This window comes from Rhinopithecus bieti, unplaced genomic scaffold (assembly GCF_001698545.2).
Source record: "Rhinopithecus bieti isolate Rb0 unplaced genomic scaffold, ASM169854v2 scaffold_42380, whole genome shotgun sequence".
NCBI lineage: Eukaryota > Metazoa > Chordata > Mammalia > Primates > Cercopithecidae > Rhinopithecus > Rhinopithecus bieti.
In genome coordinates this window covers 115151-140793 of record NW_016818327.1, presented here as the reverse complement: position 1 = coordinate 140793, position 25643 = coordinate 115151, and the positions used below count along the sequence as shown (strand labels likewise).

The 25643-nt window shown below is 34.8% G+C and overlaps 1 protein-coding gene across 1 annotated transcript in view; it reads right to left on the bottom strand.

The window, feature by feature from the left end:
- Positions 1-25643, bottom strand: part of CADPS2 (calcium dependent secretion activator 2) — a 366001-nt gene that overhangs the window by 273674 nt on the left and 66684 nt on the right. The window contains 1 exon segment of the mRNA XM_017856925.1: positions 7782-7893. Within this exon segment, the coding sequence (XP_017712414.1) occupies positions 7782-7893 (112 nt within the window).

Here is a 25643-nt window from a genome sequence, read left to right as displayed (position 1 = left end):
TGGGACTTCCCCAGCTCTGCTCAATAATCACTGTTCTTCCCTTTGGCCCCATTGTAACGGCCACAGCATCGGCTAAAAGGTCTACACCTTGAAGCATTAAGGCTCGGGCATCTGCACCAAATTTTACATCTTTGGCATAAGCCCGAGTGAGATGAGGAGCCAGTACCCTGGACACCGGTCTTATCTGGCGAAAGACTGTGGGTAACCGAAGCATTTCTGCGGGGCGGCGGCGGGGCGTGCGCGCAGCGAGACAAGTCGTCGGCGGCGAGTCAGAAAGAATGTTTTCATAGCAACATTTCTAAAATTAAAAAATCATTTTGGTAAAATACCCAAAATGCACTTTCTACTCAAGAATACCATTCAACAAACTAAATAGTTACCAGGAATATATTCTGGTATATAAGAAGATGCAAACATTTTCTAAAATGATATAAACTGTATATCTAAAAGGACTATGTACAAAAACACTTTAGCTTAAATAATATTTGATTTCTGAAAAATCTCCACAATGACTGAACCTGTAATTTCTTCAAATGGATTTCACTGTAAGAATAAAAATAAGAAATTTTATCTTATGTTGCACTGGGTTACTTTTGAACAGAGTATTCAAACATACACACTTACTAGAATACATTCTGAAGACAAATCGAATGGCAAAAAAAAATGCTGATCTTTACTATGTAAGTTTGTTGTTGGTCGTGGCACTGACATGGTATTTCTGAAATTATTTTGTATATATTTTGTATATATTATATGACGCAAAATGAGTAAATATATTGATGTCGTGGAGAAGCAGTAAACACATGTTAAAAAAAAATGTATTATTTCTTGGGCTGGGAACAGTGGCTCATGCCAGGAATCCAAGCAATCTGGGGGGCTGAGGTGGGAGGACTTCTTGAGTTCAGGAGTTTGAGACCATCCTTGGCAACATAGTGAATCCTCGTCTCTACCAAAAAGCCTAAAAATTGGCCCAGCATGGTGGCACACACCTATGGCCTCAGATACTCTGGAAACTGAGATGAGAAGATCTCTTGAGCCTAGCAGGTGGAGGCTGCAGTGAGCCACGACTGTGCCACTGTACTCCAGCCTGGGAGACAGAGTGAGACCCTGTCTCAAAGAAAAAAAAAGTATATTTCTCAACTAAGAAGTGTTGATACATATGTAGACTGTTAGTTTCTAAATTCCATCATCACTAAAAACAACCAGTGCTAATAACAGGTCTAGGGCAGGGAGAGTACCAGTTGAGCCTCTAAAATTTCATGTCCCAGAAAGCAAAGACCAATAGGTACATGATTTAAAAGAAAAAAAAATACTGGTGCTGTTGGGAAAAATTTTAAAAAAGGAAAAGGAAAATAGTAAAGGAACACATGTATGCAAACGCATACACACACCTTTGATACAATCTGATCATGAAAAAAGAATAACAGACTATAACACACAAAATTTTTTTAAAATCCATGAATCTTTAGCTAAAACACTGAGTGAAAGGTGGTTGGAGAAACTCTTATAGTAACACCCCATAACTTATTAAAATCAAAACAAAAAATAGTATCTTTATGATGGAGAGAACTGGCAGATGCCACCTTAACCAAGTGATAATACTTAATTAAAATCCCCAATACTGGGAAAAACTGTCAATCCATAACTTTTGATGAGATGCATTGAGAAGCACAAAACATTATGTAGGTGGATTCTTGCCAAAGATGTTTACCTGAAACCAGTCATGAAAAAAATAAGACAAATCCAGAATAAAGAACATTGTATAAGACTAATGTGGATGCTTAAAAAATCATTATAATAAAAGTAAAAAAAAAAAGGTGGTAGGGGCATCTAAAATAAAGGAGACCAAAGAGCCACAAAAACCCAATGCAATGTATAATCCTGGATTGTATCCTAGACGGGAGGAGAATACCAGCTTTTATAGACATGTTGGGATAATTAGGGAACTCTGAATATTGACTGCATACCACATATTTCTGAATCAATATTAAATTTCTTTGGTGTAATGAAGAAATTGAACTGACGTAAGGAAATGTTCAATTCTTTTTCTTTTCTTTTGTTTTCCTTTTTTTTTTTTTTTTTTAAGATGGAGTCTCATTCTGTCACCCAGGTTGAAGTACAGGGGTGCGATCTTGGCTCACTGCAACCTCCCTGTCCTGGGTTCAAGCGATTCTCCTGCCTCAGCCTCCCAAGTAGGTGGGATTACAGGTGTGCACCACCACATCCAGATAATATTTGTATTTTTAGTAGAGATGGGGTTTCACCATGTTGACCAGGTTGTTCTTGAACTCCTGACCTCAGGTGATCTGCCTGCCTCAGCCTCCCAAAGTGTTGGGATTACAGGAATGAGGTACTGCACCTGGACAGAAATGTTAATTTCTTAAACAGTATATGCTAAGGAATTTCATAAAATATTTAAAAGCCTTTATTATACATGTTTATAATAAACATTATAGACATTTTACGTTTTAGAATAATTTAAGATTTACAGAAAAGTTGCAAAGATAGTATAGAGAATTCCTGTATACTCAGTTTCCCTCAGAATGAACAGCATGCATTACCATGGTACATTTGTTAAAACCAAGAAACTTACATTGGCACATTACTATTAATTGAATTCCAGATTTTATTTGGATTTCACAAGTTTGTTCATCAATGCCTTCTTTCTGTTCCAAGGTCCAACCCAGGACAGCACATTGCATTTTGTTGTCATGTCTCCTTAGTCTCCTCTGATCTGTGACAGTTTCTCACTTTTCTTTTTTACGATCTTGACAGTCTGGAAGAGTACTGGCCAATTATCCTGTATAATGTCACCAATCTGTGTTTGTCTGTTGATTAGCCTGGGTTTTGGTGGGGTTTGCAGCAAGAATACCATAGGGGCAAAGTGGCCCTTCTTAAACTATAGTAGAGAGCATAGGATATCTACATGACATCAGTGGTAGTGGTCATCTTCATCACTTGGTTATCAAGAGAGTATTGGCAGCATATGTTTCCCTCTTATGTTACTGAGGTCTGTTTCTTTTCTCATCACCCCTTCCAGTGGAGCTATGTCATACCTGTACAGTACAACTAATTTCATCTGTCTCAGTCTGTATTCTATGCTGGCATCCTTTTGATGCTGCTGGTTGATGTGTACATTAGGGAAGTGTGTATGTTCATGCTACTGTGCATACATTAATGTACATTCTTTGTAACATAAAGTTCTATAGGTCTTGGCAAATACATACAAGTATGCATCTGATATGGTTAGGCTTTGTGTCCCCACCCAAATCTTATCTTGAATTGTAATTCCCATAATCCCCATAATTTCCACAGGTCAGGGGAGAGACCAGGTGGAGGTAACTGGATCACAGGGGTGGTTTCCTTGATGCTGTTCTTGTGATAATGAGTGGGTCTCAGGAGATCTGATTTCTTTCTTTTTTTTTTTGAGATGGAGTCTTGCTCTGTTGCCCAGTGGTGCGATCTTGGCTCACTGAAATCTCTGCCTCTCGGGTTCAAGTGATTCTCCTGCCTTAGCCTCCTGAGTAGCTGGGATTACAGGTGCCCACCAGCACGCCTGGATAATTTTTTGTATTTTTAGTAGGGATAGGGTTTCACCATGTTGGCCAGTCTGGTTTTGAACTCCTGACCTCACGTGATCCCCTGCCTTGGCCTCCCAAAATGCTGGGATTACAGGCGTGAGCCACCGTGCCCGCCTGATCTGGCAGTTTTATAAGCTTCTGGCATTTCCTCTTTTGCACTTATTCTCTCTCCTGCCACCCTGTGAAGAGGTGCCTTCCACCATGACTGTAAGTTTCCTGAGGCTTCCCTAGCCGTGCAGAACTGAGTCAATTAAACCTCTTTTCTTTATAAATTACCTAGTCTTAGGTATTTCTTCACAGCAGCATGAGAACAGGCTAATACTGCATATAACACACAGTACCATACAGAACAGTTCCTTCACTCTAAAAGTCCCCTGTGTATCCCCTTCTGGCTGACAACCCACCTCAGCTCAATTCCTGGCAAACTCGCAACTACTGTTTATCCCTATAATTTTCTAGAATGAATGGAATAATAAAATGTGTCATCTTTTGGGTTTGACTTCTTCCATTTGCATTTATATTCAACTATGCCACTGCATTAATAGTTGTTTCTATCATTGAATAGTATTCCATTGTATGGATGTGCCATGGTTTTATTCACTCGCTGACTAAAGAACACCTTGGTTGCTTCCAAGTTTTAGTGATTAAGAATAAAGCTATTTAAACATTCACACACAGATTTTTGTGTAGACACAACCTTCATAAACCCTTTGGTAAATACCTAGGAGTACAAATTTTGGATTGTATAGTAAGTCTATGTTTAACTTTATACAAAAAACTGGCAAGTTGTCTTCCAAAGTGACTGCACAATTTTGCATCACCACCAGCAATGAGTAAGAGTTTCTGTTCTGCATTCTTACAAGCATTTGTTATTGTCAGTTTTTCTGTATTTTCACCATTTTAGTAGGTGTACAGTGGTATCTTGTTGTGGTATAAACCTACTTTAAGTGCTCTGTTCGTTTTCAAATTTAAATGCTACTGAAATTTTTATTTTAAAAAACTTCATGTTAAAAACTAAGCTCCCCAGATATACTATTCATAAAACCTTATCTACAGATGTCAGATCATGTAAGCCTTTTTCTTTTAACTTAAAAGAAGTTATTTGTTCTAATTAGAAAAGTATACATATACTTTTGTATATACTTAATATGTGTGTGTATATATATACACACACACATTACATATACCAACAATATACATTATTGGTAATGTGTGCACATATATATATATACGTGTGTGTGTGTATATATATATATAACCAATAGCTCTACCATCCAGAGATGAACACCAATTTTTTCCAATTCTGTGTGTGCACATGTGTGTTCAGATTAAAACACATGTAAAGACCTAAAGTCTAAAGCAGGTATGAGTCTACAATGTTTGAAGAAAAGAAAGAAAGCATGGTGTAAGGAAAGAACGACAGTAGGCAAGGAGGTTGTAACAGAAGATGAATTTGGAGACAGAAGTCAGTTCAGGTAGATCAGGGATTCTCCAACTTTGGTGTGTCTTAAAATCATCAGGAGGGCTTATTAAAACAGAGGGTAGCCCTGCACCCCTAGGGTTTCTGACTCAGCAGATCTAGAGTGGGACCTGAGAATTTGCATATCTAATGTGCAGGGCCACACCTGAGAACTCCTGTCGGGCCTGCTACACTATAATGAGGAGGTTGATTTTTAGTCCAAATAAATTGGAAGACATTGGAATATCTTAAGGACAGAATGTTGTGATTTCTTTTGAATTTTAAATAGAACATGGTGACTGAGGTGTGAAAGTCAAATCAGAGAGGACAAGGTGGTAAATGGGAAAATAATAAACAGACTCTTTATGTGAAATGATGGTGCCTTGAATTAGGGTAGTGGGGATATTAATATATGGATGGATTCAGAACGAATACAGAAAAAGCTCAGAAAAGTTGCAAATGGATCTGGTGCTAGGGTGAGAAAAGGAGAAATAAGGGAGATGTCTAGGTCACAGGCTTATTTAATAATTGCCTCTATGGAAGGCTTTATGGGGATATAAGTCATAAGTTCTATTTCAAAAATATGTGGTTTGAGATATCAATATACAATTGGAAATATTGCGTATGGAAGTTAGATACACAAATCTGAATCTACAAGAAAAACAGTAATAATTTGTAAGTCATTAGATACAAATGATATTTATAATCTTGGAACCTATTGAGGTCTTTAGTACACATTAATGGTTCTCAGGCAGGGTTGATCTTGTTCCACCCTCCAGGAGACATTTAGCAATATCTGGAGACATTTTTTTATTTGACTAGAGGTTATGGATATTGTAAAACATCATAAAATACACAGAAAAGCACCTGACAACAAAGAATTACCCTGCTCAAAACATCAATAGTGCTAAGGTTGGGAGACCCTGCAATAGACAGAAAAGTTGTCTTTCTAGTATGAAGAGAGCAAGGGAGCACAAGCGGTTTCTCAGATATAAAACTGCATCGAATATATATATATATGTCACTTAAGTGTATATATATGTCACTTATGTATCAAATTTAGAAACTGCTTAACTATATTATTTGCCAGCTGAAAAACAAATTAAAAATAGCTCAAGAGTTACTTATAGCATTAGACTTAAAATGGCTGCTGTTAAACAGTGAGATATAGTTACAATAAGAAAAGTAACATTAATTTTACCTTTAAAATATAATAGTTTAAATGAAAAACTCTGATTAATAAAAAGACCATATGCTGTCTCCAAAGCTCTTGTATTAGATTATGCTACTTGTACACCTTTGTTCAATGAAGACAAATGCACAAATTCATAAGCACATGACTGAATGAGCAGTAACACAGCTCTCTTAGGTATTAACAAATACACATATCAAGAAAACGGAAGAGGAAATCTGGATTATGAATGCAGACTCAAAATCTCTGGAGCGTAGATAATAGACTTGCAAAATCCCTAGAAATAGAAAAATTCCGAGAGTATAAAGAAGGTAGAAGAAGAGGTTCTGAAACTAATAGAAATCCTGACTTCAGTTTTTTAAAAGAATTCTAGTATACAGAACGATCCTAGCATCTTTTTGCATCTAGCACTGTACAAGCAGTCCATTAATACCAGAAATTTTCAAGTAAGACTTCTGAAGGTTTTATTTTCTGGAAAATATCTCTGAATATAGTCTTCAGGTCTGGATAAGAGATTCACATTACAGAGAGTGAGTGTGGTGGTTCATGCTTGTAATCCCAGCATTTTGGGAGGCTGAGGCAAGTGGATCACTTGAGGCCAGGAGTTCAAGACCAGCCTGGCCAAGATGGTGAAACCCTGTCTCTACTAAAAATACACAATTTAGCCAGGCAAGGTGGCATGTGCCTGTGGTCTCAGCTACTTGGGAGTCTGAGGTACGCGAATTGCTTGAATCTCGTAGGTGAGTTGCAATGAGCTGAGGTTGTGCCACTGCACTCCAGCCTAGGCAACAGAGCAAGACTCTGTTTCAAAAAAAATAAAAATAAAAGTAAACAAACATTAAAAAAATTCACATTACAGAAGACATCTTTATATAGCCTACTCAATCAGAACACCTACTTCATTTTAAGTCTGAGGATGACCTTTCACACAGATTTACCTAATGTTAATGTTTTTACTGTCAGCACAAGCTGAGTATAGTAAGAGTATATTGAGATTAGAAGGTAAATACATTCTAGGTATGAAGAGGTGACTATAGGAAAAGAACAATTTAATGTTAAAAGGTGTGAGAGAAAGGCCTTTTCATGGGGAAAATGGACAAGATAAAAGAGATAGATGCACTTTGGAGATGTTCTGTGATTAATCACAATGAACATGAAGAGCAGATGACTTCAATCTGCTTTGAACCCAGAGACAAAAATCCTTTGAACTCAGGGACAGAAATACATTACATAAGAATTACCCTTTGAAGGTGGCCAGCACCATTCACATTCAATGGCCAGTGGAGCACACGTGTGAGAATGACCGAGTTGGTGGCAAGGAATTTGTATTTACCCCTTACACAACCAAATCCTATCACAATACTTTATGTGTTACAGACAATTAGATTTAACAAATTAGAGGTGTAAACTGGGCTTGTGGGAAATAACAAACGATTTTATGTAATTTATGAACATAAAGTTCACATACTGCATACTGGTCTACCTTAATGATGAATCTAAAGAAGTTAAAACTGTTCTACCCTGGACACACAGGCTGACCACAACTCACCCTTCCCAGTTCTTTATCTTCCAGGGCCAGAACTCCAGTGCTTTCTGTGAAGAGTTTCACTTTGACCACAGGCCGAGGATGGGTGGTGGTGAAATCTCCTTGAGTCCCCCATCTGTAATGAAGCAACAAAAATGTTTCTTAAAATGCAGTATTAATTTTTTTCCCCAAGGAGATATGTCTCCATAGAAGGCAAATTAAACAATACAGAATCTTCTGTGCTCAATGAGCTTTTTATCTTTGCTTTTGTTTCTAGCAGATGGCACAGTCAAGAAGGAAAAGAACAATAAGCTTTACAGCTTGTAATAGTTACTCAGCTGTTCAAAAAATTAGCATGTGGGACTACAAAAAATAGCATGTTATGAGAATTTAGGTTAAGGTAAAGCAATATAGTTGTAGCTATTGAAATCTATTTATTAATTCAAATGCAAATTATAGCACCATTTTTACTGGCAGCTGGGAAAAATTGCTCAGTTTGTTTACATAAGAGATGGTTTCTCAGAAAATGACTTTTATATACTAAAGACTTTACCCCATTTCGTTTTGACAGGCCTTTATTAAACATTATCTTTTTTTTAAAGTAAGCATAATTATCTCAGATCTATTACTTTATATGACTTTTAAAGCTCCTGTCAAAAAGAAAGAAATATGCATCATAAGAATCTGAATGTTTTGTAGTTAATTTCACACTACATTCTCTTAGGAAGGGAATAAGTCTGTTGATATCTGGCTTTTAAAATCATCACAACAAAATAACATGTTTTCTTGGCTTGTCTTTTAATTAACAGCATCTTGTCTTTACTGCAGACCAGTTCATTCTAGCTGATTTACAAACCAACTGGCACACACCTGATATTAAAAAAACTTATCAATATTTCTCACAATTCTGTGAGATCAGATGCAATGAGACTCAGCACAGCATGAAGAAGATGCCATTGAGTAAAATACCACAGAAGAGAAAAAAATGAGATTTAACAAAATACAGATTCATGTTAAAATAAAGCAACAAATAAATATCAATTTTCTTATGCTGTCTTGAAAAAACAAAACAATTCACCATTTTCATGAAGCTGTCTATATTTTATTTTATAAATCTCATTCAGAGGGCTTACAACATACAGAAAACTCAGTAAAGCAAGTGTAATAAAATTGAACAAAAAANACTGGCACACACCTGATATTAAAAAAACTTATCAATATTTCTCACAATTCTGTGAGATCAGATGCAATGAGACTCAGCACAGCATGAAGAAGATGCCATTGAGTAAAATACCACAGAAGAGAAAAAAATGAGATTTAACAAAATACAGATTCATGTTAAAAATAAAGCAACAAATAAATATCAATTTTCTTATGCTGTCTTGAAAAAACAAAACAATTCACCATTTTCATGAAGCTGTCTATATTTTATTTTATAAATCTCATTCAGAGGGCTTACAACATACAGAAAACTCAGTAAAGCAAGTGTAATAAAAATTGAACAAAAAATTGTGATTGCCTTCCTCTCCTATTACAGCATTTATAAATGTGTACAGTAAAGCAGAGACCATTTCAATGACTGAAGAAACTAGTATCTAGATGAAGTCTGTTTTTTTGAAACATCATATGCCAGAGGGAAGAGAAGATTCAATTAGGGAAGAAAAGCAGCTTAATTTCTATTTTAGACTTCCAGAATGGGGTTAGCAAAGAGTCTTTTTGCCATTTCATATAATTAAGATGGTTTACATAAAGCAACAGTAAAATAGAAAACAAAAATAGATTCAGAACCAAAATAAGGCATAAAGAAAAATTCTCAATTTAGTGTATGGAATCTTAAGCCTTGAATATAGTCAGGCAATCTGGTTAACAGCCTGGGAGCTAATTCTCATGACGTACCCTTTTTAATTTAATGTCACATGGTTAAATTTAGAAGACTAATAACCTTGGGAGACATTTTCTTATAACTGAAGTAGAAGATTTTTGATAGTCATATAGAAACAGTCTAATAATTTTCTGTAGAATTTGCTTTTCAAAATTCTCCCCCCCAAAATTCTATGTACTACATTGATATTTTTTCTTTTAGTTTCAAAATCCTTTGAAAGTATTTATACTAAATGTTCATTTGTAATTCCCAACCTTCTGCAATACACAATTCTTCAAATAGAAAAGTGAGCTTTGTCTTTTAACCTGGCCCTTCTGAAATGCATTCCAATTCCACTTTGCTGGATAGAATAAGACAAATAACAATGAATGCGGGGGAAGAAAAAAAACTGTTCACTCATGGTTCCACGAACTTCCAGAAAACTATCTTTTACCTTTGATCCTTCACAGAGAAGTATATTCAAAAACTATTCTACAATATTTATCACTATAGCACATTTCTCATTTATGCATTAAAATATTTTTATACAACGATATATTTTTAAAGTGTCCATAAAATGAGATTCAGTTAAAGAATAATGATGAAGTGAAAACCAACATTCCTGCCATTCAGGTAAAATGCGGAATGTACTAGAACATCAGGAAAGCCCTTGTGTGTCCCTGGTCTCATCTTCCTCTCCTCTCCACCCTCACTACTCTGAAGTAGCTAGCATCCTGAATTTTATATTTATCACTCCCTTGAATTTCTTCTTAAAGGGAATATTTTCAATATTTTACCTCTAAGTGTGATAATTGCTCTAGGTTTTTGGTAGATAGTCTTTTATAGTTAAAAGCAATTCCCATATTTATTAGACACACACATAAATATATCAGAATATATGTGTGTATATGTGTAATATATGCATATAATATATACATAATATATAAAAAATATATCACAATTATATATGGAGATATGGTGTGTATATACATATATACATATCTCATTCATATCACATACATCACAATATCATATATAACATAATCCTAACACATACATAATATACATAACAATATCATACACATAACATACATTAATACATGCATAACAATATCATATACATATGTATAACATGTGCATATATACATATATTCGCACATATAGAAAGATCCAGAAATGAGTGCTCTAGTTTATCAAACATTTCCCTACATTTATTGAAATAATCTGTAATTATAGACTATTGTCTTCCTTTCTTGAGATAAACTTAATTAAAAAAATACTAGAATGAGTAGGCTAATACTTTGTTCAGCCTTTTATATAACGCCCATTATTGCGACTAGCCTGTAGATTTACTTTCTTGTGTTCTCCATGTTTGGTTTTACTGAATAAGTTGAAAAGTGCTATATTTTTATTATCTGAGTTTGTCAAAAAATGATAATTATCTGTTCCTATAATTCACCTATTAAACTGTTCAAACCTGATATTTCTGTATGGGAAGATACTTGCTAATGAAGCAATTTCTTTATTGGTTGTAGCTACAGAATTACTCAGGTTTTCTCTTTCTCCTTGAGTGAATTTTGATAAGCCCTAAGTTTTATGTTATTTATTTCGTCTAAGTTTTTCAAAAGTACTTTTACAAAGTTGTGAATTTTTTTATCTTTGAATCCTTATAGCATCTGTTATGTCTTTCTTCATTCTTAATGTTTTATTTTTTCCATTTTTAAACGTGACAGAGATTCGTCACTTTTATTGTTCTTTTCAAACTCCTGTCATTTGACTTTGATGATCCTCTCTACTTCATGTTTGTTTTTTACTTTATTACATTCTGCTCTTTGCTACATTATTCCAATTTATCTATTTTAACCCTGCTGTTTAAAATTTTAAGTTGAATGCATGGTCATTAATTTTAAGCATTTCTTCCATTCTGGGCAAGCATTTGTGACTATAAATTTGCTTTAAACCCTTTAACTACAGCACCCCATAAATTTACCAAGTGCTGTTTTTACTATTATTCATAGTAAAACAGTAAAATAGTAAAACAGCTGTTTACAGGTGTGATTTAGAATTTCTCTCTACATATATCTTTTCCTTTTCTTATTAAGTTCTATTTTATTACATCAGATTAGATAGCACAGCCTGCATAATATTGATCATGTAAAATAATTGAAATGGGCTTTAATTTCCAGATTTTGTGTGTAAGTTTTCCATGAGTGCTCACAAAGAAAAAAAAAATCTCCATTATGGGTACATTATTGTATTTATGGCCAGAAGTTCTACTTTGAAGGTTTAGGACTTCTGAGTCAAGGGTAGGAAATGTTAATGACCAACTCCTGTGAAATGAAGAAGGCTTAAATAATGTGTTCTCAGGCAAAGGAGAAGCTGAGGCACAAGAATACCAGCAGATCCTGACTGTAGCAGGCCGGAAGACAAAGCATTTACTGACATTCAACAAAAATGTACAATTTTAAGGGGGTGCATAAATGGTTATATATAAATATTTATCCTTGTATCCTGGAATGTTGGGATTTATTGTTTCTTTATAAGAAACTATAAATAAGAAACTTTCTTATAAAGAAAATATAAATCCCAACATTCCAGGATACAGGCATAAATTGGCACCAATTTGATAATTTCTTCTTTGGGAAATAAAGTTGAAAAGACACAGTTAGAAAATCATAAATTCTAGAATGAATAAATTAAAACACAAACCTCCCTGATCCCCACCCGGCCCCCCCCCCCCCAAAAAAAAGGCAGGAAAAAAGTAAAGAAGAAAATAGGCCTATCTTCGATATTCACCAAGACGTCTCCTTATTTCCTACTTAATTGGCATGTTTAAACCCTCTCAGTAATTAATACCAGTTATTGTCTTCCCATTTTCTCAATATTTTATGATAAAAGAATACATTATCTTGCTGTCAGTTTGTGTTGACTCAAAACGAATTGCCTTTCTCCACTTCTCTGAATGTATTATTTATGAGGATTCAGAATTCCAAGGTAAATGTTCGAATGAATAAAAATCTACAAAGCACTTTTACGAGAACAGCAGGACTTCCTAGCTCTGAAACACAGGGTAATTCATATACCAACTGAAATAACTGACATTAATTATGTATTTGCTATTAAATAAGGGGTACTGGAAATTTTTATCAGGAGCCAAAATACATGTTCATATCTTTTAACCTAGTAAGGTTATTTCTAAGAAGTTATCCTATCAAAATAATTGTAGTATTAAAAAGATTATAAGCAGAAACATTCATGACAGCATTATGTATAACAGTAAACACTTAAGCAAGAGAAATATAAAATATTAGGGGAACGATTATGTAAATTATGGGGCATGTGATGAAATATTTTGCTGCTATTTATAATGATGGCTATAATGGCAACATAAAACCAAGCATGATATAAAGTAAACAAAGGGAGGATACAAAACTGAATGTGTACATTTCATTCATTAAAAAAAATGGAGTACCTTTATGTGGCAGATGACATTCTAGTGTGAGCAACCAAAGTCCCTATCCCTTGGAATTTCTATTCTAATAGGAGATTTTAGATAATAAATAATTATACTGTAACATATATTCCTTCTCACCCCTGCCCTGCCTTCTCAACAGGCTGGATATTTCCACGGTCTCTTATAGTAGCTACAGCACCAGATATAACTTGTGCCCACTTTTGACTTGTCTGAAAGTCTATAGCGATATGAAATGACAGTTTTAATTTTTCACATGTCCTGAACTTATTTGAGTAATAAATCAAATATATTTATAAAATTATATAAACTTGGGTTTGGTTTTGAGCTTTATGGTCTACAGATCTCTCCTGAGTTGTGTTACCCTGTTTTAACTATTGCAGCTTTGCAAGATGTTATGACATCCGTTAGAACACAAAGAAAACAGACATTTTCATCTTCTTTCTATTCAACAAAAAGGGAAGGGAGGAGGTGTCTCTGTTAAACAGTGTTCTAATATTTATAACTGGAATCTTAAACTTTTTTCTTCTTCGTGTAGAAAAAACACACATTCTTTAATTTATTTCAGTATTTTATATATTGTGGTCCTAACGAATATCTATTTCCTTTATATTGTCTGACTATTGGGCGTATGTAAGAAAGTTATGGCTAAACTCTATTCGTTTTACAAATTATTGCATTTCCAATATAGTGAGTGCTTTTAAAAATTATTTGTCACCAAATAACCAATTAACTCTATTAAAAATATTAAAATTATCAAAAAAAGACATATAATTACAAATGCATCACTAATTTTATAACAGAAAACATTAAATAAGGATCCAGCAATAGGGATACAAACGAAAGCCTATAAAGAATTACAAATAATTGTTAAGATTTCTCATGCTGAATTTTTTTTTTCCTTTTAGTTCCTGGGTACATGTGCAGGTTGTGCAGACTTGTTACATAGGTAATGTACGCCATAGTGGTTTGCTGCACCTATCAACACATCACCTAGGTATTAAGCCCAGCATGCATTAGCTATTTTTCCTAATACTCTTCCTCCCTCCATTCCACCCCGTGACAGGCCCCAGTGTGTGTTGTCCCCTCCCTATGTCCATGGGATCTCATTGTTCAGCTCCCACTTATAAGTGAGAACATATGGTGTTTGGTTTTCTGTTCTTGCACTAGTTTGCTGAGGATTATGGCTTCCAGCTTCATCCATGTACCAGCAAAGGACATGATCTCATTCCTTTTTATGGCTGTATAGTATTCCATGGTATACCACATTTTCTTTATCTAGTCTATCACTGATGAGCATTTGGGTTGATTCTGTGTCTTTGCTATTGTGAATAGTGCTGCAATGAACATACGTGTGGCATGTATCTTTGTAAAAGAACTATTTATATTCTTTTGGGTATATACCCGGTAATGGAATTTCTGGTTCTACATCTTTGAGGAATCACCACACCATCTGCCACAATGGTTGAACTAATTTACATTCCCATCAACAGTATAAAAGTGTTCCTATTTCTCTGCAACCTTGCTAACATCTGTTGTATCTTAACTTTTTAATAATCACCATTCTGACTGGCGTGAGATGGTATCTCACTGTGGTTTTAACTTGCATTTCTCTAACGATCAGTGATACTGAGCTTTCCTCATATGTTTGTTGGCTGAATGAATGTCTTCTTTTGAACAGTATCTGTTTATGTCCTTTGCCCATTTTTTAATGTTTTTTTTTCCTTGTAAATTTATTTGAGTTCCTTGTAGATTCTGGATATTAGACCTTTCTCGAATGGATAGATTGCAAAGATTTCCTCCCACACTATAGGCTCCCTGTTCACTCTGCTGACAGTTTCTTTTGCTGTGTAGAAGCTCGTTAGTTTAATTAGATGCCATTGTCAATTTTTGCTTCTGTTGCAATTGCTTTTGGCAATTTTATCATGAAATCTTTGCCTAAATTGTATTGCCTACATTTTCTTCTAGGGTTTTTATAGTTTTGGGTTTTACATTTAAATCTTTAATCCATCTTGAGTTAACTGTTAATAAGGTGTGAAGAAGGGGTGCAGTTTCAATTTTCTGCACTAAACTGGCTAACCAGTTTCCCCAGTATCATTTATTAAATAGGTAATCCTTTCCCATTGCTTGTTGTCAGCTTTGTCATGATGAAATTTTTTTAAAAATCCAACTATAAATTATCATTCTCAAAATGTAGCCATTTTAAGATTAAAATGATATAACAGATTCTTCCAAGAATAGAATAAAAGTTTTGGTTCAAAACTCAAACATCCAGTATTTATTTGGTAGCATTGATTCTGATATTCCCTGGGAAGCAGAAAATCTTTCCAAAAGTTTCCTGCACTGGACTTTAAGTAGGTCTAAGGTCTTTCTGCTGTCCTATGGGAGATTTGCTGAAAAAAACTGACTTTGGATTCACTCAATTCATGAAAATTAGTAAGGACTGTGTTATTTTCATTGACTCATATTTGGTGAGAAGGTAGATGGGCACCTCCCCCAAACTCATTATGATGAGTCAGGAGGAAATAAAAATTCTTGAAAACAGGATAGTGAGTTGATCAGAAAGGTCTGATGGTATCCTCAAGGGTGTCAAGCAATATCATTTTTAACTGCATGCCTTCTTGAGAACTGGGAGCCAGGAAACTTGCCTGACTGAAAGCACACAACTGTGTCTCTGCTCTTGCAGCTATGTTTATGCCAATGAGCTGTAGTATCCTTTAGTTTCATTGAAGAAACCTGTATGTGTTGGTGTCTTTCTATTAGTCATTGTCCTCCACATAATGGCCACATATACTCCAAAGCCATGCTGAAGCCATTGGGAAAATGTGTATGTAAAACAGGTATATTAATAGATGTGCAAAATGTACCAAGTAGACACAATATCCCACTCTTGCTAATAAACAGTATTATCTCCTTTTAATTGAATAATGTAATAACCTCTGAAAATTGGGAATTAAGTTTAACAAGAGAGAAATACTTAGAGCCTGATTATTAATTACACAAATAGAAATTAAATAATAAAACACTAAAGGATTTACAAAACAATGTAAAGCACTGTACAAATGTTTTTAAAAATAGCTTTCTTGATTAATATGAGCAATTAAGACAGTCTTGTGGAAAACTCTAAGCAGAAGTTAATACTTACGGAAGAGCAGCTTTTAATATTTTAAAAGTTCAACACAGGGCCCAAGTATATAAAAGGCTTATATAATACTAATGTACTTCAGTCAAAGACTCAGGGAAAAATGATGAAGATAACTAAGTTTTCATGGTAACATGGGTGGCTGGTGACACATCGTTTACCATGATCCAAACTATACAAGATAAAGGAACTTATCTTGGGAAATTCAAGTGCTTGATTGCAATAGGCTATTGCAAATCCAGATACAGATTTGGGAGTGATTAACATAGAAACTGTTGTATAAACTATGAAAATGAACGAGCTTATGAAGGGTGCACTAATACATCACGATCATAGGGACTTCTACCTTACAAGTGTGGGCTTATACATGTATTTCCATGCTTACATGTATGCTTTTAAACACATATATATTTCAAAGGTTTGCAATCATTTATTGCAGTATAGTTTACATGCAGTAAAATGTAATCATCTCAAGTATAGAGCACTATGAATTTTGAAAAATGCATGCAATCATGTATACCGAATGTTTCCTTATTTAAGATGTTTGCACTATGCAAAATGACCAATGGTTCAATGTGAATTCCATCAAAATCCTAACATTTGCAGAAATATGAAAATCTACCCTAAAATTCATAAGGAATCTCTAGGGACTCCAAATATCCAAAACAATTTTAAATGAAAAAAAAAAAAAAAAAAAGAACAAAGTGGACTGCATCACAAATCCCGATTTCAAAACCCACTAAAAAATAATGGCAATCAAAATAGTGTGGTCCTGGCAAAAAGACAGATATACAAACCAACAGACTGGAACAGACAGCCCAGAAACCAACCCTCACACATACGGTCAAATGCAATGCACATTTATTATTCATTTAAAAATTAACGGGATATCCAAATTGTTCTATAACATGTTCTTTTATGTAACACTATATCTTGAACTTTTTCATGTGTAAGAACGTGGATTTATGTAATTCTTTTCAAGACTGTAAGACATTCCCCTTATATGGCTGTGCTATAATTTATTCAATCACTCTTCTAATGATGGACTTTAAGTTTGTTTCCAGTCTTAAACATTACAGGCAGTGCTGCAACAGACATCTTCATATATATTCATCTGTTTTTACATAAATAATGAAAAGAACAAAAGATCAGGGACAGATTTCTAAGGCAGCCCAATACTTTAAACTTATCTTAAAAATAAAAATGTTATCCTAACAGGTTGATTCATAAAACAATTTACCTATCTAGTAAAAAAAAATTTACAACAAATAGCTCCATTATAATCCTAAGTCAAAATTTTAAATAATTCATTGCAATACAAAATTCAAATTTACTAGCGAGAATTTCAAAATTTTATGATAAACATATTATTTCCTTTAATTGTAATAGTTAATTTGTACAGCAGATTTTTAACTCCTTTTATTTACTGAATGTATTTTAAACCAAAATTTCTACACATCTAATTTAATTAGTTTAAATTGGGTGATCAATGTTTATAAAAACTGCCTAACTTATCACCATCGCTGTTGTTGACATACTTTAAAAGTATCTGAAATTCCAACTTGAGATATCTAAATTGAACTACATGCAGTTTAATAATATACTGCACGCAATACAGTGAGGACAATGAATAGAATGGCTTTCTAGGCCATGAGGATAACATTCATCCCACAAATCACACTGTCATTTAAGACATCAAACTATACTACTCTCTATTTTCAACAAAACAAAACAAAAATTCTTCATAGCAATGTATCAAAGAAAACAATCTAAGTGAAATTAGTGACACAAATATTACAACATTATTCTACATAGTTTCACATAAACATTGTGGAGAAAAGACTGATTAAATAACAAAAGGAAATAAGAAAGAATCAGTACATGAGACCTTGCCCACAGCAGAGTACAATGGTGCAGAAATAGGGCTACAAAGTACAGACCCAAGAGACAGATTCTGGTCTTGGAGACCACCAATAAGTGAAAAGACCCAGGGCAAGCAACTTTACCACAACCTAATAATACATTTCTCAAAATACAGTGGAGGTATCAATGAAAATGACTCATGTTAATAACCATAAGAGCACAGCACGTGTCTCATAGAAAGTGCACACAGAATGTTCATTATTCTTACTAGCATCCATATTAGTACTGCTTTAGCTTTACTAGATAATATCTACCTGAAAAAATTGATGGTTTTGAACATTAAAGTGTTCACCTGTTTCATCAAATGGTGACACTAAAATTCAGACAATATCAAAAAAAGAGAGAGAGCAATAGAGACATCAACTAACAGCAAAAATGGCAAAGGAGAAAAAAAGAGAGGAAGAAAAAGAAGCCGTGTGAGAATCTGAGGAGAGGAAGAGAAAGGGAGACAAGGGGGAGAAGAAATGAGATGATTAATGAAAGGTCAACTTACAATAGGCAAAGTGTTACAAACTGAGATTTACTTTTAATCTTAATGTATTTCTGCATATCATCCTTTATCCCTCCTTTTAAACATAATTTACAGTCTATAAAACTGAAATGACACAAATTTTAATAGAAGAACTAGAAAATACCCTTAAAGTAACTAAGTTTTATCATTCTAGACTTTTGGGAGGATCTTTCAAAAACACTGAATAAAACTTTCTATTATGATGGAAGGATAACACAAAGTTATTTGTTTCTTCATGTGTAGCAGCACACATCTGTAATCCCAGCTATTCAGGATACTGACACAGGAGGATTGCCTGAGGTCAGATGTTCAAGACAGCCTGGGCAATATAGTGAGACCCAATCTCAAAAAGGAAAACAAACAAACAAAAAACAAAACAAAACAAAAAAAACATTACAAGACAAGACAAAATCCTGACATGACATCTTGCACTTTAAGGCAGAACAATATTGGGGAATGGGATGGGATGGATAACGACTTTCATAATAAGAGAAAAATCCTACAAGCTTTATCTTCCTTCTCTTCCTTATTGTCTCATAGAAGTTTCCCTTTCCCTTCAAAGAGCTAGTGCTCATTTGGTTGCTCTAAGGATTGCAAAGGCCTCAGGACAAATAGGATAAAATTGTCCTTTAAAGTCTGTATTTCTTTTGTGAAGTATTCATGCCATTAAACCTCCATATCCAGAGTAGAAAAATCATATTATACTTGTACTATTTTCTTCTGGGAAAGTCTAGCAAGCATGTTAGCACAAAATCAGGTTTCAGAAATAACAGAAGAGATTATCTCTCACAAGCATTTTCCTTTCTTTCCCTCATAACAGCACAGTTCAAAGACATTAGCTTGAAGCATCTAATTTTAAAGAGAACAATTTTTCACATCTTGCATTACAGTTTTACTTGACCAAGTAAAACTGTAATGCAAGATGTGACAAACAATGTACAAAAAAGTTCAGTGCTTTATAAGATGAAAACCAGGATTTTTAAAAACTTACATATGGGAAAGAAAAGGTAATTGATATATGTTAATTTAACTTTAAAGCATAAAAAATGCACAAATCCCCCAGAAGGATGTTTAAATAATAAAATGCAATGGTGTGGAAATGAGCACAACCATACTGTATACACCAATAATTATCTACAGAAATTTACCAGTATGTTATGTTCATATTGTTCCCATACACTCAACTTTGATGCTTATGTGAGAATCTCAGCCTATTTGCTCCCATTTTGTGGGACCAGAGTTAGATGTGTTAAATGAACTGAAAAAAAATTCCTTTCAAATGTAATATAATGAATATATTACTTTTCAAAGATAAAAAGTACTAGAGAAATTTAAAATATCGGGTTGCAAACTATGAGGTTATAATTATCACTAGGTAATCAGTTCAGCATATTAAAAGTAAGAGTGCCCATCAATAACTAGTACTTTATTTACAAGATGTCTTCCACTAATTGATGTTTCATTTGACAGAACTTTAAGTGAGGGTCAATGTTCTTTTGGGCCTGTCATTTGGTGGCATAAAAATGTTTTGCTTTGTATTTTCTTAATTTGAAGATCTTGGAATTGCCAAGTACTATAATGTCAGTACATACAATTCTTAATTGCTTACATTTAAAAGCAAATATTCCTCAGCTGTCTCCAGCTACTCCAAAGGTAAGAGAGTCTTAATTCTGTATCAGAGCAGTAACATGGAGGGCTTTACAGGGGGAATGCCAGGATAGATCATCTATACGGGTTTATTGCATTTCCCCTGGGAATGCTCCTTTAGGGCTCCCCCTGAAGATAAAACAACTTTTTTTCTTTCCTAAATGACAGTTTCTTTAGTTGAAATAAAGAGAATTTCCAACTACACAGAAGTAGAATGGAAGCAATAGGAAAAGTCCCTGCATTACACAAATATCCCAGATGCCAGAGAGGGTAGGATGACCTGAGACTATTTCTGAGAGTTGAAAAGAGCCAAAAACACCAGGAACTCAAAAAAAGCATGATGCATCATGCAGAGGCAAGTGGATACTCAAGTGCATGGTGAGGGCTCAAAACTAGTCTCAGGAATATCCAGAGGGATGCTAGCACTGCGGTCCACTGTACAGAAGTGACATGTCACAAGCAGCCTCAGGAGTCTGGTCAAGCAGTGAGACCTGGTAATCTTCACAGGCCAGACAGTTGCTGCCAGTTATCCTGTTGCTTATGGTTCCTGTGAGGTCTACCCACATGTTACTCAGGGAAGGAAACCCCACCTGCTGTGGATTTCCAACGGCCACAGTAACAACTAAATGTTGAGATACCTTCGAACAAAAATGCTATGCACACAGGCTTTTAAAGCTTAAGAACATTTAAGCTCATTTTGTTAGAAAACATTTGAACCTCATAACAGCTCCATTAAGAATTTAAAGGGGTGGAAATCACTGCTATTATCTATGTTTCTCCAACATCTACCTACCTGGCACTTAATGGAACATTTAAATAACGACACTTTGTGTTAATTATTGTTCTCATTGTCCAGGATCTGAAAGGATATTTAGTAAGCATCTATCATATGCCATTTATGGAAATGAATGCTGAAAATGCAAAGATGAAGGCAAACAGACTCTGGCCTTCATGACTCGGGTTTGTGTCAAAAGGAAAAGTGTGAAATGTAAACAAATACTATAGCAGTGAGAAAAGCTTCAAGATGACCTTCATTTTAAGACAGAAGTCATTACCGACGTATGTTTACGATTTCCCTCAGCAACCATAGCTACATCCTCGCTGTAAACAACATTGTGCTCTGGACATAAAAGGCACACATTACATATTCAAGAGAGAAGACAATGATGTGCAGAAATAACATAGAATTTGGAATCTAAGAGGACTGGGTTTGAATCCTGGTTTCACTACTGAAGAGCTGGGTTAATTTAGGTTCCTTTATAGCAACACAAACCCATTTTGTGTTGCTATAAAGAAATACCTGAGACTGTGTAATTTATAGAGAAAAAAATTTTATTTGGGTCATGATTCAGCTGGCTGGAAGACTGGGTGTCCAGTGAGGGCCTCAGGTGGCTTCCACACCTGGTGGCAGGCAAAGGGGAGCTGGTATGTGCAGAGATCACCTGGAGAGAGAGGAAACAAGAGGGTGAGAGAGCAGTGCCAGGCTCATTTTAACAACCAGCTCTTGCAGGAAGTAAAAGAGCAAGAACTCACTCAAGCCATTCATGAGGGATCTGACACTATGAGCAAACACCTCTCATTTGGCTCCACCTCCAACACGGGAGATTACATTTCTACATGAGGCTTGGGGGGGTCAAATATCCAAACTATCATCATATGTCAGTTAAACTTTTTGAGTATCTGTTTTCTTTTCTAAAAATAGAAAACCTAATAAGTCCTGCCTCACATAATTACACGGAAAAAGAAATCTGTAAGTAAAATAACTATCATTATATCTGGCAAATTAGAAGACTTAGCAAATAAATGCTTGTTCTTAATTTACCTGAGCACTGCTGCTATGGTCTGAATGTATGTGTCCCACTAGAGTGTATATGTTGAAATCTCAACTCCCCAAGGAGGGTGGTATTAGCAGGTGGGACCTCTGCAAGATGATTAGGTCATCATTGTGTCTATGCCCTGTGTCAGTAGAGAATAACTATAGAATACTCCACAAAAATGAAATACCACTTTACTGCTTAAGTAGAAACCATAATTTTGTCTCTGAAATGAACCTCTTATCATTCTTTTATTCTCTAAAAATTCTTCCTTGAAATAAAAAAAATACAATGTCCATTTGTACGTATTGTAAAATCAAATGCTACTTAGAGGTTAGAAAACAGTCTACCTCCAATTTTGCCTGTAATAACTCACACACATTAAGCTAACCAATCAAGTAACATATCTGATATGCTTTGGGAGAATAAAAAATGTAACTGTGGATTTCTGTTCCAATTTACTGGAGGTATAAATCTATTCAGCATATTTTTCAATGAAAGCATACAGAACTTTTGGCAAAGGCAGACTTGGCATCTTTTTAACATTTTTTTTTGAAACAAGAATAACACGAACATGAGACATTATTCTAATAAAACATTATCTGGGTCCTTCGACCACGAAAATCATACGTGTTTACAAAACAGATGACATTTTGTTGCCTAGGTAGGTATTTAATTATTTTAGAACTACCATTTCTTTTTTCTTAGATTCCCTACATAAATATATTTTCTAGCAATTGTTTTGTGAGTCCTTATTTCCATAGGCAAAAGTCAGAAGTAAGCAATGTGGGTGGAAAATTTTTAATTGAAAACAAGCAGAGTTGTGTATTTGGTTAAATAGAAATAGTCTACCTTTGCTACAAAGATGTCTTTTTTGAAAAATACCCTGGGTATTCACATAAGAGTTGGGACAAAAGGAAAAAACCCCTATGCTTTTTAAATGAGAATATTATAATAGCTTTAGAAACATTCAAATTCTAGCTTATATTTAAAAAGTAGTTTCTCCAAGAAACCCCAAGTGATATATAAAGGAAATTTAAATAATATATACCATTTTGTTGCTGCAAAATATTCTGGATATGTGAGATGGAATATTAATGCTGCAATTTGTGAAGGGATATTTGGGCCACAGAAAGTGATTTGCACAATGTCACTTAGCAGATTGTATTTAATTATGTAGTTGGTGGAAATTAGGGTGACAACTGGCTCCCAGCTGCTATTAAGTCCATTCAGACTCATTTAACTTTCTCATGCATTAATACTAGCAGGCCAGTCAGTGAATATCTATAGTTTTATAGGCATAACTAATTTTGGTAAAACAGTGTCCTCCCTATAGATGAAGTACTCTTACTGATACTTCATTAGTAAGTTATTAAGATAATACTGTTGTCAGTTATTGGAGGTTAAATGCTTCATCAAATAAAGGTTAGTTACAGAACCAGATACTGAGGATATGATGATGAATAAGACCTGCCTTCTGTCTTCCGGGAGCTTCTAGTTTTGTGGGGAGCAGACAAAAGAGAGACAACTAGAGCATACAGTGAAAGTTCTGGGGACTGAGGACATATAGGGTGTTACTGAAGACCTCTGGGGAAGGAGGGGAGCAAGGGCTCAGGGAAGGCCTCACAGAGAAAAGCATCCTAAACTAGAGCCTTCAAGGAAAGGTAAAGGGAAAGTAGTTAGGTACAGAATGAAAGGAAGGCAGACCATGTGCAAGGACAGTGTTCTTCCCAGGAATGGGATCTGCTCCTGGTAGGGACAGCATCAAAAAAATGTGTGGACACAGGCCAGGGAAGTTCAATAACTCCAGATGCAGGGGATAGTTCCACTGATAAAAACAGCTTCCTCCAAAATGCAACAGAATTCCTGCTTGAAAATACTATAGAGCATAGAATTTAAGCTGGAGATGCAAGAGGTGCAGAGGTAAGTGGAAGTCAAACCAGACAGAGGCTCCTGAAACAAACCTAGCAAGGGCCCAGACCAAGGGGCAGGCAAGGATGATGTGGTAAGAAAGATTTGCTGGATATTAAGAAGGCAGAATCAACAGAATTTACGTATAGAAATCAAAAAAGAAGAAGAAATAATAAATGGCCAAGTCTCTGGCTAAGGAATCCCTATAGCTAGAAATACCACATACTGAGTTGATAAACAAAAAAGGAGGAGTATGTTTAAAGGTGAAACATAAATGTTTCTATTTTTAATGTGTTGAGTAAGTTATCCATGTGAATATATCCAGAGAGGAGAAAGATTGGCTGCCTAGTATTAATCTGGATAACGAAAAAGCATATTTTGTTAACTATAGAATTTATTTTAGTAACAGTCTTCTTTCTAAACTTGAAAGCTATTTCTTTGTATTCTTTCACAGGTTTAGGCCCTTTGTAAAAGTTTATTTCAGATAGACAATGTTACATACAATATGAAATATACATACATATATGATACAGTATATATATATGATATAGTATACTATATTCTGTGTTACTTTAACATTTATATTTCACCTCTAAACACACTCCTCCTTTTCTGTTTATCATCTCAGTACCTATACTGTTTCTTTATCTAATTAAAGGTAGTGATTATATTTTCCTGTGAAATTCTTGCTCATCCATGCTATATGGATAAATATTCCTAGATCAGATTATCTTCCTTGTAATATATCTTAATTCACATAAGTGGTGCTATAAAACTGTGAACTATTTTGATCAACTTAAAAGAATTTGCTGTTTGACAATTACATCTTCAGACTGGTTTTAAGAAAAGGATGGCTACAAAAATGGACGGACACTTTTCCTCCAGGCCATCAGAAGCTACATGATGGAAAGAAAACAAAACAAACAACACATGCAGTAGCTAAGTCAAGGAATTAGCCTCTTTGCGAACAGAAAGAGCAGTTCCATGGAGTCAAAGCAAGAAAGCCGAGACTGGTGTAAACAAGTTTCTCTTTCTAAAGATCCCAACAACTGTGGGAAAACAGCAAAGGTCACTGGCTTAGCTGGGGACCTTCTCTGAAAAAACTGAGCCATGAAACTGTCACAGATATGCCCAAGAAAATATTAATGATGAAATTTTAATGTAATCACCAATCTGTCTGATTATAGGGGAAACAAGTCCATCTGTTAGTAAGTCTCATCACAAAAGTGACTAATCACATCCACAAACTTGCTCTGAGTCTTCTAGAAATACTGTTACTTCTGTAATTTTAACGAGCTTGCCACAGCAGAAATCAAGACCCCTGCTCTAAGCAATTTATAATTCTATTCCCACTATTAGTAGGGTATATGCTTAGCAAAAAGCTCAAATAAACAGTAAAGTCCAACAAAAACTTTTTATGACATGAGTTTGTTCAGAGCTGAACTTAAAATAACTTATGTCTGTTTGGGTTCTATTTACCAAAAGTTTCATTTAATAAAGGACTAATGAGCCTCTCCCAGATGTTGGTTCAGTGCCTTCACCCAGAATCCAGTATTTGCAGAGAGAGAATGCAAGAATAAGGCAACCTGAAACACTGCTCACATG